The sequence below is a fragment of the Branchiostoma lanceolatum genome, chromosome 1 (genome assembly GCF_035083965.1).
Source record: "Branchiostoma lanceolatum isolate klBraLanc5 chromosome 1, klBraLanc5.hap2, whole genome shotgun sequence".
In the NCBI taxonomy this organism is placed as follows: domain Eukaryota; kingdom Metazoa; phylum Chordata; class Leptocardii; order Amphioxiformes; family Branchiostomatidae; genus Branchiostoma; species Branchiostoma lanceolatum.
The window spans coordinates 7,098,461-7,115,651 of NC_089722.1; the positions used below are offsets into that span (position 1 = coordinate 7,098,461).

General features: G+C 39.8%; 2 protein-coding genes across 4 annotated transcripts; one reads left to right on the top strand and one right to left on the bottom strand.

The window, feature by feature from the left end:
• Positions 1-937: 937 nt before the first annotated feature.
• On the bottom strand, positions 938-10,997 carry LOC136431865 (ATP-dependent RNA helicase DDX18-like). 3 transcript variants are annotated; one of them, XM_066423012.1, is made up of 15 exons: positions 10,880-10,997; positions 10,391-10,492; positions 9,897-10,025; positions 9,301-9,414; positions 8,774-8,918; positions 7,839-7,939; positions 7,211-7,410; positions 6,859-6,973; positions 6,404-6,543; positions 5,588-5,749; positions 4,668-4,820; positions 3,985-4,095; positions 3,546-3,602; positions 3,075-3,252; positions 938-1,840 (listed from the first exon to the last, which is right to left on the bottom strand). In XM_066423012.1, exons 1-15 carry the CDS (start codon positions 10,965-10,967, stop codon positions 1,704-1,706), a joined length of 1,932 nt encoding a protein of 643 aa, XP_066279109.1. In that variant the 5' UTR covers positions 10,968-10,997; the 3' UTR covers positions 938-1,703. The 3 variants fall into 3 exon arrangements, with proteins under 3 accessions (XP_066279109.1, XP_066279062.1, XP_066279182.1); XM_066422965.1 differs by having other exon boundaries at positions 10,853-10,963; XM_066423085.1 differs by lacking the exon at positions 10,391-10,492 and having other exon boundaries at positions 10,880-10,962.
• A 162-nt stretch (positions 10,998-11,159) lies between these two features.
• On the top strand, positions 11,160-14,746 carry LOC136435570 (small ribosomal subunit protein uS15m-like). Its single transcript, XM_066429223.1, has 7 exons — positions 11,160-11,428; positions 12,034-12,111; positions 12,442-12,529; positions 12,948-12,996; positions 13,348-13,432; positions 13,851-13,909; positions 14,122-14,746. The coding sequence occupies exons 1-7, from the start codon at positions 11,281-11,283 to the stop codon at positions 14,428-14,430; spliced, it is 816 nt and encodes a 271-aa protein (XP_066285320.1). The 5' UTR covers positions 11,160-11,280; the 3' UTR covers positions 14,431-14,746.
• Positions 14,747-17,191: the final 2,445 nt, after the last annotated feature.

Below are 17,191 nucleotides of genomic sequence, written 5' to 3' on the forward strand. Positions count from 1 at the left end.
CTTTTCAAAGGTTACTTCTTTGCTTTCTTTCTAAAAGTTCTTACTTTATTTCTCTAATTTGAAAAAAAAAGGAAGTATTCATTTTGACTTTTCTCCAGGGGGTAGAAATTATTGAAAGAGATAGCATCTCTTTGGGGGTATTCACCGGACCAGCCACACAGTAATTATCAGGACATTTTCAGACACGTGTCTGCCGTAAACAGCTGGGGTTCGAGGTGTTTCCATATGAAGGTAACTGTCTCCTGGGGACCCTGTGGGGTAAGGGTTAACAACAGGGGCCATAAAACTGACAAGTGTGACAAAGATATTTTGAAATGCTTACATCTGCCAACTTCTGAATCTCACATCTAACACTTTTAGTCAGTAATTCTTGGTCCTATCAAGGAGGTTTTATATAGAAGGCCTTCTATATAAAACCTCCTTGGTCCTATGTAGTCCACGTCAATTGTTAGAAGATGTCCACGTATGACATTGTACATGTGACAAGTTCTGAGACTGTAATGAACTAAAAAAAAGTTTGTTGGGACGTCCCATACAACAATGAAGGCATGAAAAAAATACCAATGTCTCCTGCCATAAGTATAATTGGGGATCTCTTTTGAAGCCAAAATTTGCTACATTGCATTGGGTATTTACCTATACAAAATGACTATGTACTATTGGCCTGTGAGCTACTGTAAAAAGATCTGATTGATAGTTATTAGAAAGAAAGACCAGTTTCGTCAATTTGCTTTTGAAAGGTGCATGAAGGGTAAGTTGACAAAATCCTACCGTGTACATTTGTATGCCTATAAGCATTGATAGCAGAAGGCTGACCTGACCATACAGTACAAAAGTGCCCCCTTGCAGTTCACATTAGATTTGCAGATTGAATATCACTAGGATTTGCATTACAACCTAGAAAATTACCTCAATTGAAAGACGTCTGAAGACCATCTGAAGTGACAAATCAGGCTTTAATTTATGTGCTATTGTAGAGAATTAAGTAAACTATACAGAAGATATGAACATATTATTGAAATAAAAATATTTGCCATAATCCTTCTCAATCCATGTATATATTTTTGTATGTACCTGCAGTTATGTCCTACGACAAGAGAAATTTATCATTTTGTTGAGACAATGATCACGAAATGGGTCATGTTTCTACCTAAGAACAATATACACAGACACAATGGCTACAACAATGTTATTTGGGTTTTCCTAACTGCACAATTTTTTTTTTCATTTATATTCTAAGACATAAATGAGAACAGTGAAATCAAATCAAAGCTAATGAAATCTAATTGTACATGTAGTCATTTCTCTCACACTTAACAGTGATATAAATAAAAGAGCTTACATTTTACCGGCAACCCTTATTCTTAAAAGGTGAAGATATCCACAGTGCTCTGTACTAAGTAAACCTTGTTATTCGTGCCCTTACCCTGTATAGCAACACGAACAGAACATAGAACAGAAATCAACATAACAGAACCAAGGTTTAAATGTGAATCATGTACATGTACTTACACCATATGTTTTACAGTTAAAACTATTGTAAATTGTTTTGGTTTCACAGGGATTTAATTTTACAGTAGGAATGGAAAGGAGGTTTTCGAGGTGTTTTTAGTTCGAAGTCAAAACAAGAAAAACACATTTTATAGTGTCATGATTTATATAAGTCCGTAAGCATTTCAAGATTTACAGTAACTATCAAGAGTTTATCTGACAAACTGACGTTTGTCTTTCTTGCCGACCTGCTTGAAGATGCGAGCTTTCTTCTGACCCTTCTCCACTTTATAGCCAAAGCTTCCCTCCCTCTTCTTCTGCTTCAGGGCTTTCCGACTGCTGGCTACATCTGATTTAAAAATCAAGGATCAACTGTCAACAACAAGTATACAACAACCAGCACTCGTAATAAAACATTGTCAATAATAACAAGGCACCTGAAATATATGTGTTAGGGCAGAATTTCCCATTACATCAATAAATAGAGATATTGATTGAGTCTCTTAGTTTTAAGATATTCACTTAAGAACTTTCAACGTTTCATGTCACATTAGAGCAATGCATTGATTTTTGATTTATAACTGGGAGATCAGCTTAAGATGTTGATAGAAATTGGGATCTCTATGAGTAGAATTAGTGATTCTGCCAGATTGCAGTCTCTACACTGAAATATATACTGATACATGCAGCAAACTGTAGATGGAGAAAGAATTGTCATGAATTCAGAGATCGAACTACAGATATCTATCTGAAAGTTTACTGGACACACAGTAGCTTTATGTTCACTACATAGAAGAAGAACTTTATTGCGCGACCATTGTAGCAGGTACAAAGTATGGCAACAACAGTAAACATAGAACAAGACATGAGTATGGAATAAAACTATTCACAACATCAAAATGACTATCTAAGGTTTTACATGATTCAAGTTTTCTAATTTTGAGTATCATTATTTTTTCTAATAACAAAACAATCTTTTATATATTTGCCTATTTTAACACTGTATGAGCTGTTGCATCTAAATATATAGTCAAATCTATCTGTGGCATTGAGTGTCTTAAAATCTGAAGTACTTGAATTGAGAAAGGTGAAAAACTCAACTCGTAGGGCATCATATTTAGAGCATTCCATAATAAAGTGAAACTCATCTTCAATTCGATTAGGACAGAATGGGCAAAACCTTTGGTCGGGAGCTACATTAAAGTATCTACCTGTTTCTATATTCAATCTATGGCTACTAATTCTTAACTGTGTTATCGCTTTACGGATTTCAACACTATTCACATCATAAAGATATTTTTCTTGTACATAATGATTTTTGGATTTGTGAAGAAGGGACAATTTTGAATTATTGCTTACAGAACTAAACCACTCTTGTATATGTGCATCCTGTAGTCTGCAGTTGAGTTGATGTTCAATATAGTCTACTTTATAACATTTAGGATTCATCCATATGTATCCAAGGCCGTGATAATTGAGAACATCCTTCACATGATTAATCCAGTCATGATATATATCATGTAAATTCCAATACAGTAGAGATGCAAGTATTTGTCAAACATGTAACAGCTTGTAAAGGATACTGAGGTCGACGCTGGGAGGTACTTGGAACCCAAACGACAGCGCCACCTTGGTCAGGTCCAGCGTATTGACATCAAAGATCTGCTTCAGGTGATGGGCATCGTAAGCCCGCACGTAAGACTTGTATCCTTCCATAGCTGACTTGTGCAGGAAGTAGTTCTTATCAATCAGCTTTTCCAGCTGTAGAGAGAGAACCACAACAGTGAGTACAGTCAAAACTGCCTGAGAAGACGATTCAGGGGACAGTAATCCGACTGATGAAATCTGGTCTATATGGACAAGTGGTCACTATAAACAGGATTCTTAATGCTTGTGTCAATGGGAAAATTATCTAAGGGGCCACCAAAAAGTGGTCACATTGGCCAAGTGGTCCTGATGTAGAGGTGGTCACTTGCACAGGTTTGACTTGTCAATGCTACTATTGGAACTTGATATGACTACATGGTATGATACAGTCACATAAAGTTTCATACCTGAGGTTGGATGTCTGCTATTTTACTCCATGAAAATTCAAACTCATTCAAGGGGACCTGTATGGGTGATAAGGAAGACAAAGTTAGGTAGGCTTGGTTCGAACGGAAAATTTGAGTCGTCAGCATATTGAGAAACTTTAGTGCATTTGCCCTTAACGTTTAAACCCCGAATAGAATTATATCTTAGCTTTGCCAATGAAATACTCTACCTGCCATTGAAGCAAGAACTAGCCAAATCCAGGAGGTAAAATATCAGAACTGATGCTTACTCTATAAATTATTGCATCCACACTGATGAACTGGCAAAAATTGTTGAATATCATAGATCCCCAAAGTAGAAGAATCTATTTTTTGCTTTAGGGTGTAGTTACAGCAAATCAATTGTTTGCAAAGAGGAAAACAAAAGGGATTTTCAGTGTCTTTAGAGATGGGATTGTACCTTGGCAGCCTTGAGGTATCTGAGGAAGCCCAGCTCCTCTGGGCGCAGGATGAGTAGGGCATGACCTCTGCCCCCTGCCCTGGCTGTACGGCCCACTCTGTGGATGTATTCCTGAGGTAAGAGAGAAAATAGCTTATCAGCAAGAGGAAAAAGTAAATGTCCCATAGCCTTTTTGAGGCTGTAGGGGCAGTGGGTTGTTCATCCATTGTGTTTTGGGCATGGTATTGGAAAGCGGAACCCATCCCTCTCCTTCCACTGTCTTTCGTTTCCCCAACCAAATTTGGGTACCCATTTACACCTGGGTGGAGTGAAGACAGTCGTGTGAAGTGCCTCTCCATGGACACAATGTCTAACTAGGAATGCCAGGATTTGAACCTTGTGTCTACTAGCCTAGCCACTCAACTTAATTCAACACCATACATGTGTACATCAGCAAGAGATGGAAACTTAAAATCTTACATGTAAGTGGAGGAAATGGCATAAGAAAAAAAAAAAGAGTTGGCACTGAAAACGAACAACAGAGGAAATTGTCCGAACTGTTGATCAAAACTGGAGCTGCACTGATTTTCGGAAGGGACATAAAATGGGGGGTCTCGTGTTCAAGGAGGTGCCTTGAGCATGTTACAACAGCCTCATTACTCAGATGGGTACGTAATGGCTGTAATGATAAACAAGGGCAATACCTTGGGATCATCAGGAGGGTCAAACTGCACGATCCAGTCCACCGCAGGAATGTCCAGCCCTCGCGCCGCCACGTCGGTACACAGCATCGTCCCCGTGTCCGAGTTACAGAACTGGAAGAACGTCGTCGTTCTCTTGGTCTGCTTCTGACGACCCTGTAGGATGTAACGTGTTATGGTTATCAACCTGGGATTGAAGTGTTCAAAAGTCGTACAATAGGGGCATCCTCAGTAGATAGCTTTATACAACGCTTGCAGCAAGAGGTACAAATGTTAGGTGTTAGGTCATTCAGTGTCATAATATAACCAGTTGCTTCCCTGCTGTGTGCCTGCGAAGATGGCAATACAAATACATATGCAGATTATGTAATGATAGCATTCTTATTGTACCATTTAGTCCAATACTACTTCTTTTTCTACCTGGAAACAATTGTTTGGAAACTTCAAAGCCCACAAGAAGTAAGTTTTCTTTTTCTGTTTACAGTGGTACTGTTTGGGACTGCAACAGAGTAAACATCTGTCATAAGATGTATATCTGTCGTAAACCTTGTACCCCTCGAACGTTCGACTGCTACAGGCAGACAAATGAGGAACATCAACACTTTTATCTTGCCAAAAGTCAAGAGTCAGCGACTGAACAAGTCATTCTTGCACTGTGCTACCGGGGTATAATGGTAGAAAATGGCAACCCACGGCTGTCCTGTTTTGGTTTTGATGTAAATTGTATCATATTAAGTTGTGAAACTGTGTTGATTCTAGATGTAAAAATCGGAGCACAATTTAGGGGTGCGTTAGCTAATCCCTGCTCTTGTACGATTTGTGTGGAATTGAATAAATTGAATAAGACTGTGAAGAAGGCTTGAAAACCTCAAGGGGACTAAGTAGGTAGGTAGGAAGAAGGCCTGAACACCGATCCTACTCACATGGATGGCCATGACAGGCAGGTCGATGTAGTTGAGAAGTTCGTAGTGGTACTTGACAGACATGCAGGAGGAGAAGAACACCATGATCTTCTTCTTCCTGTTCTTCTTCAGGAATGTGAAGAGGAGGAGGAACCTCTTCTCCGATGGACACACAACATAACCCTAGAAACAGACACACCAAATAACGAGAAGTTAAATGACTCTAGCCAAAACATAATACACTAGCCAAGCAACGTATATCTAACAACAAAGCAAAGTTCCCAGCCTGTGATACACAATATCTCACTGTCAGGGGCTGATTGGACCCCATGCCCTAAGAACCATTTACCCATAGGCAGGAAGTACCAATAGGAGCTCAGGATTCTTCATCACTATGAACATCAGTGCAATAGTTGCTCAGGATTCTCTGTCTCTATGGAAACTAGTCATCACACCCCCAGCACCGTGGTAACAGATAGTTTTCAGTCTGACAATAATTGGTCCAGAACAGAGAATATGAAGAAATCAAGAGGATTAAGGTGTTTCCAATTCTCCTAACTTAGACATGTTAGCCATCAAGGTTCTAATAGCCCGACTGGTGGATGGGCTGTTAGAAGCATAGTGTAGTCAGGCTGGTGGATGGGCTGTTAGAGGCATAGTGTAGTCAGGCTATAATGTTTTCTCTCAGTTGAAAAATTACAAGATTCCTCGTTTAATCTTTTCAAGTGAAGGGCGAATAAACATCTGTCACCACAGTCCAGTACAGTACCCCAAAACATGTGAATTGCTCTTATGAGCCTTGTTTGGTGAAACTAAAGTAAATAAAACAAAAATTACCTGTTCCAGCCCCTCTACTGTAGCCTGGTCCTTATTATCGTCCACTCCCACGTACAGCGGTTCTTTCTTGAGGGAGACTCGAGCGAGATCCTCAATCTTCCTGGTCTGGGTGGCTGAGAACAGCATGGTCTGTCTGCGCTCTGGGTGGGGAGGGGGGCAGGAGGTGAGATTGAGGGAACATTTACTAGTGTGTTAACTCATGTGAGCTAACTGGTTCTGGTCTGTTACATGTAATTCTCTTGCGAAATTGTTCAACATATATGTATTTTGTTTGGAAATAATTCATATTGAGTCCTGAGACACAAAATATTCACCATGGAAAATACTTAATTTCGAAATAACACTGGGATATCATTACTTATACCTAGATTTTTCATAAAACATGTTACAATGTTAATATAAAAGGCATGGTATTTAAATGTACATTTTCAGAAGGTCTCAACACAATGACTTACTTGGAAGTAGTCTGACGATCTGTTTGAGTTCCTCTTCAAACCCGACTTCCAGAATCCTGTCAGCCTCGTCTATGACTAGACACTGCAGGTTCTTGTACATGAACTGGGGTGTGTTCTGTTTGAAAAGACAAATAGATTTTTCCATTATTGTCAAGATAAAGATTACAGATACTTTTCAGTGTGTCTGGAAAAAAATTGTTCTGCTCAAATCATGCTGCCAACTTGGTAAATCATAATCTTCGTGATGAGGTAAGTTTTTTTTGTGTGTGTCTGTTTGTTTGTGTTTCCCTTGATGTATGCAAATTCAAGCATTTAATATGTGACTTTACTTTTAACAAGGCTTATATCCTACCTGCATGTGATCCAATAGTCTACCAGGTGTGGCCACAACAATGTTGATTCCCTTGGCCAGTTTGTCAGCCTCGGATGACCTACTGGTTCCCCCCATGATGAGCCCATACGTGTGGCAGTGGTACTTCAGTAACTCCTTCAGAACCCCATAGGTCTGCATGGCCAGTTCACGTGTGGGGGACAACACAATCACACCAGTACCTGCGGTCGGAACAGAACATCACTGTAAATTCATTTATCTTTACAAAGACTTAATTTCACGGTACATGAATGGAGATTTTTTGTGTTGTTTTGGATGCCCATGGTTGAAACAATTCAGCAGCACAGTATAATACATTGGAAAGGTATATTCGCAGTGTTCACAGTGGAGAGGTCACAGCGAAAACAAAACCACTGCAAATATTTAAAGATTTACAGTATCAGCATCACAGACCTCTAACCTCTGCAAAGGCAGCATGAAGTTTGAAGGGAAGCTGTTAGGGTCCAAAATCTTAACAATTTTTTGGCCAAGAATAAAGCCTTCCCAGTACTGAGAGCAGAACAACTTCAGGATACAATGTATAAGGTCTGATAATGACTTACAAATTGCAAAAAAATGTAATCAGTGTTGTAACTAATTGAGGGCTCACCATTCCTAGGCATGAACTTGAGCTTGTACATGAGCTCCACAGCGGGGATGAGGAAGGCCAGAGTCTTCCCACTGCCTGTTTTAGCTGCAGCCAGGATGTCTCTGAGATGGTGGACAGGGTGGAGAAAAACTTAAGTGTTAGTGTTATTGATATTATGATCCATTGTAGTGAACAAATGTACATCTGTAATTTATTTTGATTTACCACATTTTGTGGAAGGATTGACATAACAGGTGAACTATCACCTTTTCAAGATGTCATCCCAGACCGGACTGTAAGATTTGGTGTGGTGGGTTCTTTAACGTGCGCGGGGTGTTGCTCTCCCCAAACACGGGACCTCCATTTAACGTCCTATCCGAGGGACGTCCCTAACCCTAGATGAGCTAGGTACTCATTTACACCTGAGTGAAGTGAGGAAAGTCGTGTTAAGTGCCTTTCCCAAGGGCACAACGTCGGGGCGCAAGTTCGGACATGTCTCTGGGCACACCTGGGATTAGATCCCGGGACCCATTGTTTGACAGCCGCGTGCTCTACAGTTGCGCCACACGACGCCACACACGACGCCACGTAATTCTTTTGTATAACGTTACATTTGCCTCAACATTTGAACTTAAACATCCTATTAACTTACTTTTCAAATCATCAACACATTCAATAACTTGTGCTGTAAACTACTAACCAGCTTGTAACCATCATCATCTTTGCACACTTTTTTTGTATCTTGCTTTACATATTTGATTTCTCACAATACATGCTGTGCAGAAGAGCTCTAGTTAAATTCAAGTTTCGTTTCATATCTTCATCTTTGTTTGGTTTTTTGTAATCCAATTCCTTGCAGGATATTAGTGGAAGTCTCATTCTAATTGAGCAGCATCAGCTTGAAGACAACACAACAGAAAGTTGCCAAAAATGAACTGAACACCAGAATATCTCACCTGCCCTCCAGGAGCGGAGGGATGCTCTTAGCCTGGATCTCAGTCATACAGGTGAAGGTCATGTCGGCCACGCCCTTCAGGGTGGGCTCACACACCTTCTCCTCCAGGGTCGAGAACGGCACGTCTGTCACTGGTCCTCGGATGGCTGTGGTACATGTATAGAGGTAAGGTCAAGCAGTCATCCTCAACTGAGGCGAAGGATAATTTTCAGATTGAAATTTTATTTCATAGGAGACTTAATTTCAAGATAGAAGGGGAGAGGAGCTCCAGGTTTTTGCAGTTTTTCAGTTTGCAATTGAAAAAAAAATCTGTAGCATACAATGTACTTGATACATTGGAAAAGCATAGATGCAGTATTATGAATTTGTGGTGGTGAGGTCACTGTAAAAATAAAACCATGCCAAACATTCCAAAATTAACAGTAGCTAGTAGTGCAATGTAGCGTCACTCTGTGTTAAGATCCCTATATACCTGTGCTATTAGTATATACTGTATAGTAACTACATATCTTATGGAATTCTCCTCACCAATGGGCTTTTTTGCCTCTGCTTGTTTTTCCTCTGGCTGTGGTTGTTCTTGCTTCTCCTCTTTACTGTCTGTGTGTGGGGAGCTCTGTTCTTCTGAATTCCTGGGAACTTTGGCTGTAAGAAACAGTTTTCCATAAGCAACTTCTATGAGTATGACTAGAAGCATGAGTCTATAATTCTTAGTTCACCTCAGTCGTAGGGACAACTTTTGTATCATCATATTCATAAAGCTACCGAAAGACTTAAAATTTAAATCCAAGTACAAATACTGTACAATGATTTGTACAACATATACCTTTGAACATCACTGATCAGGCTAAGAAAAGAATAAATGGAATACTCAACTCCTATAACAGAGTCATAAGATGTCTGTTAAAATCTGACTGTACTACAGGAACACTTACAAAATGTAATCAAATTGCTGTGTGTTTGGTCTATTTGCATGTCTGTATCAGTTTGCTTACCTGAAATAAAGAGATTCATTAATCCCATCAACATTTTTAACAGTAACACTTCTTTGCATCTGATGTTGCTTCCTTTAATGGACTTGCACAGTACCAAAAACCATGTGTAAGTAAAAAGGAATTCATCCTTACCATCAGGAGTTTCCGGTGTGGCTGAATCATCCAGTTTCTCTACTTTTCTCTTCTTCTTTTTCTTCTTCTTCTCAGACAGAGGTGTGTCAGGCTTCTTGTCCCCAGAACTCCCGTCTGTACCGGATGTACCTAGGAAAAAACCACAAATGTTACTGACCGGATAGACATTGCTTAGTGTGTACTCTTGGTACAACTAAGTTAATGGACAAGGTTTCGAACAAACAACTCCGGATAGCCTGATAACCATCCTGTACTAGCTCCGTATGCTCCTCTGATTACTTCCATGCCAAATAGTCCGGCACTCGGGTTACAACATACCTGTGGGACTGATTGGCATTAGACTTTTCGCCTACGGTATAAGGGAAGAGCCCTGATTGGGTTTGAACAGGCATTCTGAAGTTTCATCCCACTTTAAACTGCTCTTGAGAAACAAATATGTTCACGCAGTTGTCATAAAGCTGCATGTACAACACATATATATGATGAAGATTTACCATTTTGAACAGATGTTTCTGGAATGTCATCATCTCCAACTTCACTGACTTGTGGGATCTCACTGTTAGTTTCTTCCTTCTCCAATTCAGCAGTAGAAGTTACTGGAACCAAAAAGTCAAATACAAGTTTTAAAAAATCTAACCATACTTGTGTTGTAACCATAAATTGTCAGCATTTATTCATTCATTGAATTTTCAGACAGCTGATATCAACTTATGCATGTATATAAACCCAATTTCTGATTGATTACACAGAAGTAATGTTCTAGTGCTGATTTTTCACAGATTCATATTCAAACATACACAAACCAAAACGCCGTCTGTAGGATCATGCTTGCACGTGTTCCCAAACTTTCGCCCCCCTCCCACAACCCCGAAAAGATGTCATAAATTTCCGTCGGAGGGTTCAGGAGTAAATAGATAGTGATCAATCGATAAATCAAGGTTTTATCTCTTACATACCGTCTGATATTTGGGGTTGATACTCACACTTTTTCTTCTTTTCTCTTTGTTGCAATTTTCTCCGGATTTTCTTCATGTGGTCGGCCATCTTGCACAACTCTCCTTTACACAGCATCGAAACAACACGAAGCAACTTTAATTTGACTCAAAATATATCGCACAAGAAATGATTTTTAGGTCTAAAAGAACATCTAAACTATTATTTAAGTTTTCAAACGATTTTAAAGTGCTTACATTTAATCTAATAATATGCTTTTCACTTGCTAGTCTGCTGTTGATCTTTATTTATATTATTGCGTTTGGGCGCTGTGTGTCATGACCTTCTTGAAAAATCATGGTGGCTGAGTGAAAGAAATCGCGACGTTTTCGCACTAAATTCATAATTTTCTCCAATATACTTAATATCAAGCCGTATATTGTGAGTCATAATGTTGACCCAAAGGCTTATGCACCTCGCCATTTCGTCAAAGTCGAGTTTTATCCCCGCAGTGTGTTGTAATTCGGTTCGAGTTGGCGGAAACTCGCTGGCTGCCAGGGATGGCGGACAACATGCATGTGTCGCAAGGGCACAGCCAGGTGAGTAAAATTAGACAATAGTATAATGATTTTGGAAATTTTGAGAGACTAAATTAAGAAGTGCAAACCGACACGATCGTAGTTTTTCTTTTGTCATTTTGCTACGTTGTATTTTTCTTTGCAAATTACGTCTACGTGTCAAAAGTGTTTATCTGGGGAGGGGGGCGCGATTTGACCACATGAGAGAATAAATTATACAGTATATACCAAGGAGACTACAAATATTGAACCTCCTTGAAAAATACCAACTGGTTGGCAGACTACACCTAGTTTATATAATTTATTTGCAAGTTCTTGCCCGAAGGCTAGACAGCCTTAAAAACTTCTTGTTTCAAAATCTTGTTTCAGTTTGTTGTAGATCTTAGTGAAACCATCTTAGTACCTGTATCAACATTCATAATCATAGGTTTGCTACACTTATTTTCTATGGCAAGGTGAAAATCAAGTGTTTGCGGTGTCTTGGAGTTTGTAATGCAATGCAAAACATATGTTCGTAAGAACTAGACACAAAGCAAGCATTTCACGATTTACAGCATTTAGTACTAAGTTTAGTAACTTGTTTTGTATGATTTAATGTTTTTCTCTTTGATTTATGTATCCCACAGTTCACACATCCAGCCAAATGCACGTCCAACAAAGGTTTGTTGTGAAAAGGAAGCAGAGGGAAAAGAGACTACGAGAGGGTAAAGATATGTCTTATTATCTATCACACTTAGTTGAATGTGTTTTCCATTTGTGAATAACTTCAAATATATCATATTATGATATTCAAGTTGCAAAGATTTCTTGTGATTTTTTTTATTTTTAGGAATCCTTTAAAAGAAATAAATGTGAGGATATTGACTGAGAATATTTTGGGCTAACAAATAACAATATGAAGCATTGTCCTCTCAATTTCTTTGATTTCACTCTTTTTACTGTGGCTGTTGGTGCAATTACAATTTGTAATTGTAATTGCACCAACTAACCTACCAACCAATCAAATGCTACATGCTTGTCTTTATTTTCAACAGCCCGGAAGGTGAAAATCATCAGCCAATTGGAAGGACTTGACCTGACTCAGCTTAAAGCAGGTTGGGAGAAGAGCAAAGAGTTACAAGCGTAAGTTAAGTTTCTAGTACAATGCAGTAAAGCATTCCAAGTCATCCTTATTCTGTTTTCTGCACCATATTCTTGCAAGACATCTTTTCCTGATTCATGCTCTTTCCATGACACCTATTACAACCTCTTTGTTGTTCTTGCTAAAGACAAGTGGATGTTGAAATGTTGCAGTCACAAAGCTTTCTTCAAATTTTTGCATAGTTTTAGGTTTGGCTTAGATACACTTCTCAGGTGCAAAAGCAATCCTAACCCAATTTATATAGAATATCACAGTAGTAGTACAATGTACTCAAAGATTATTGCAGTGCTCAGAAAGCATCACGGTACTCAAAGCAATTCTGAAACCCCTATGGCTTGTTTGTTTCCCATACACTAGCCAGGACACCAGGAGTTTATGTTTGATTTAATGTTGTTTCAGGGCTGATGACACCATCAAAAGAATCTTCAGTCTTGAGTTTGCCAGCAGTGTAAGTATTCATACCTTCTTCCTACATCCGTACAATAAGACCATCTTTTTTCTGATTGATGTCTGATATCTTTTTTTATGAAGAAGTTTCAATTGTCTTGATCATTCTGATTCATTTCTCCCACTCTGAAAAAAGCAAAACGCCCAGACTCCTTATCTAGAAAAAAAAGGAGTGACTTTTTAAGATTCACCAAGACTGTTGTTGAGGTATAGAAAGACTGCAATCTCAAGGGCACCTTTTTTGCATGCATACTGTAGTTGATCTACATGGTTAAGTACATGTAGGCTTGAAACTACATCTTACGTTTGTCACAATGTCAGATGTCTGTGATACATTTATTTCTATATCTAGGCTGAAAAGGTGAATTTCCTGAAACAAGACATGATCAGACGAGTTCAGAAGCATCCAAATGACAACAACTCCCTCGAAGTCAGAAGTAAGTCTTGCAGACAGTTTTTTCTATCATAGCACTTGGGGATGAGAAGATACTCTTAATTCTATCGTTTTAAATAGTCTAACGTATGAAAATTCAAAAGGAAAATTTTATGAAGATTTTATATGCTATTTTTGTACATACAAGCAAGCTTTTGATCAGTCCTCTGGTCTTTCTCAAGTTGAAATGATCCAAAGCTTAAGTCACGTGACCTGAACGGAAATATGACAGTGGTCAAAGCTAGTTGGTAAGAGCTTTATTTTGTGTGCGGAAATAGTTTATAAAATCTTTATAATGCCTACTACCGTCGATGAAAAAAAAAATGGTTAGAAAACAACATGAGTTAGATCTACTTCATACAATTCTATTTAATCTTATGCTGATATTGTAAGGTCCTTACAGACTTTATGTTGTTTTACAGTTGCACAAATGACTATACATCTGCGAGCTCTTCAAGAGTCCCAAGAAAGAGACAAGAAGGTAGGTTGAGAATGTGACTTTGCAGTGCTGTAAGTCATGATCCTTAGCAGCTCTTTAGCAGCTACCTGTCCATAGTGGTCAATTTTGGCCAGTCCCTTGAGTGACTGCTATAGACAGGTTTGACTGTATTCAGGGATATACAATGAGAGGTTGCAAAATGTATTTGTTGTTATGCCAAACCAATGAGATTTGCATCATTTGTTTCTTTACAGAACACCTTCCAGAAACAACTGATGCTCATCAAGCAACAGAAAAGAGACAAACTGCTCCGAGAGCTCCGTAAGACAAACTACGAGAGCTTCGAGCTGGTCTGTCGCGAGCTGGGCATCACCCTAGATCTGATGGACTCGGAGAGGACACTCAGAAAGTTGTCCAAGAAAGGACAGCTGCTCCAAGACCACCGACAGAAGATCTTTGCTGAGATTCGCAGGAGAAAGAAAGAGGAGGAAGAGGCAGCAACACTTGCTAGTACAGAGCAGGGGGAGGGGGGCGCAACTATGACATCTACAGTAGGAAAGTAGCTGAAGTGACCACATTCTAGCAAGATGTTCCATCATTTCTATCAAGCCAGCAGTGGCAAACTATCCTCAATACAGATGCTATGATAGTCCCTGACTACCTGTGCTATATCCTGTTACATTTGCTTTTACTATACCTAGATAATTCTTTTGCTTGAGACCAAACAAAGAAATCAGTGCTAATAGTGCTAACTGGACTATAGGTTTGCCATAACAGCATGGTAGATGGTACAGTTCTGTATACAACTGTTATTTTCTGTTAGGTGGCTAAAAGATCTATGAGATTGTCACAATTGAAATAAAGTAGTATGTACAAGTATTATTTGCTTTTTTTTTTCCTTGAAGTGACCACCTGGCCTAAAGAGCCTGTTACAATGCTACTGTGTTTTAATTAGTGTCAACGGTGGAAAATTTCTACCTTGCCAACTACCCTTCCCCCAGGAAAATATTTCTAGCTGACCATGGCAACTCTTATTTGAACTACTTCAGAAGGCAGTCAAATTGCATGGCAACTGGTGTGTTGACCACCCAGCTTTGACAGGGAGTGGGTAATCACGTTGCACTCCATTCAGATGGTTGGTTTTTAGGTAGCCTGGTTTCAACCAAGCCCCGTGTCCGCTCGCCGCCTGTAACGGCTATCCACCCGCGGGGAGGGGAGAGAAACCCCCGGACAGCTGGAGTTTGCGTAATACAGACTAGTTTTTAGGGTGCCCTTGCGATCTGTGTCGTGAGGTACAGGTACAAAAGGCGCCTGTTTGAAGATAATGTTACCAGCTTGTATTACACAGGTTGCTGTGTTTCAAGTTGTTTATCACACAGATTGTCGCGTTTGACTGTTTATGTTGTAGTTCAAGAAGCGACCGTCCCCCCAGGATTTCCTTTCTTCTTAAAGATTTCCTAAAACATTCGGAGAAATGTTCCGAATATATTGTAAACGTCTTAAGTGTAAGGAAATACCTGCTTTTTAAAAACCGCGAATGATGCTCTATTGTCCTGTTTAAAGGATCGTACACAGCAAGTATTATATATGGGAGGTGCATTTTTGGTCAAATTCAAACGGAAGAGCAGCCACGGGTACTTCAAAACACCGTACGTAGTAGCCATTTCTAAAGCCTAGGTTACGCGTAGCCGAACATGGCCTCCCGACTCTCCCCCGACCATGGTTGGAGTGATTCGGGAGTGATTCGGGAGCTAGCTCGGCTGGCGTTCGGCCGAGTCGGCTGGCGTTCGGCTGAGTCGGCTGGTGTTCGGCTGCGCCAGCCGAATGTTTTGAAAATTTCCAAACATTCGGCTCTGGACGGAGGGTCTGAAATGGGTCGGCTGGTGTTCGGCTGGTGTTCGGCGCGGTCGGCTAGTGCTCGGCTGGTATTCGGGATTGAGTCAGTAGTAAAATTAGAACCTTAACCACGCCAGAAACACTACTGACTTACTCCCAACTAGTTTCCAACCTACCCATAACTCACCCCAAGGCCGTAGACAAAACTCTGCAAACTAATTCTCAACAAAGTGACTACTATCGGAACGTGGGCGAATCACCCCCGACCTTCACACGACCAAAAACAAAGAAGAACACTAAAAGCAGTATTAAAGCTAGCCATGATCCGAATTCGATCTCTCGGTGATGTTAACAACATAATAGAATGGATTATTTTAATTAAAACCGAAAATGACCCCTCTTTTGAAAGTCGCTGAATATGTCCATTTAAATTCGTGAGAGGGTCTGCAATCGGTCGGGGTTTAGTCAGGAGAGATTCGGCAGTCTGCGGCTAGAGGTCGGGATGGTTGGGAGTAGGCTAGAAAGCATTCGGGGCCCATTCGGGAGTAATTCGTGTACTGGTTAGGAGATGATCGGCGCATCTTCGGCGCATGTTCGGCGCCAAAGATAGGCGTGGCCCCAAAACTGGTCAGAATGCTCCCGAACTACCGCCGACCTGAGTCGGCTAGCGTTCGGGAGCCATGTTCGGCTATGTGTAACCTAGGCTTAACGGAGTGTGTGTGTTCTTTTGTCATTGTCTTGTATGCTATAGATGCTTCATTGCGTTCGTTGCGTCTATTTTTCCTCATTCCTAAAAAAAGATTCACGCAGAAAAGGATTTTGAAGGAAACAGAAATTCATTCTCTGTACCACTGCAAAAAACATGTATGCGAAAGTGGTGTAAATATTTACAAAAAACACCTAGGGAAAGTTCTCCGGCTGATCAGGTAATATAATGTTTGCTGTGTATTCCGACCGTTTCATTGGTACGAACACGTTTTCAATCGAAAAGTCATCTCTATCCTACTATGTAAACACAGCTGAAGCCTATTTACAATATTTGATTTTATTGTCATAATACCATTGAATAATACTGATAATATGATTTAATAATACCATTGGATCAGTTAGTACCGCTGCGTATAGTCCTTTCTATGTACATGTGATAACTTCTACGTTTAAATTGTATATACATATACATCAGTGCCTTGTTTGGTCTAGTACACAAATATTTTACATGTACATATATACGTAAAGATACAGCAATATCATACAACAATTGTGCAAAAGCAAACACATAGTTTGAGTCTAATTTCAAGAGACACGGTAGAAATCAAAAGTTGCAATATAATTCACAGTTCCGTCGTGTGTCCAAAATGTACATACTCGTATCAAGATACTGTTTTACACGAACTCAAATCCACCCATATATGCTATATGCTCTGCTAAGCCAAACACGCTCTGTACAATAAGTTCAACACTTTGGCATTTCAAGTACACCCATCTGCC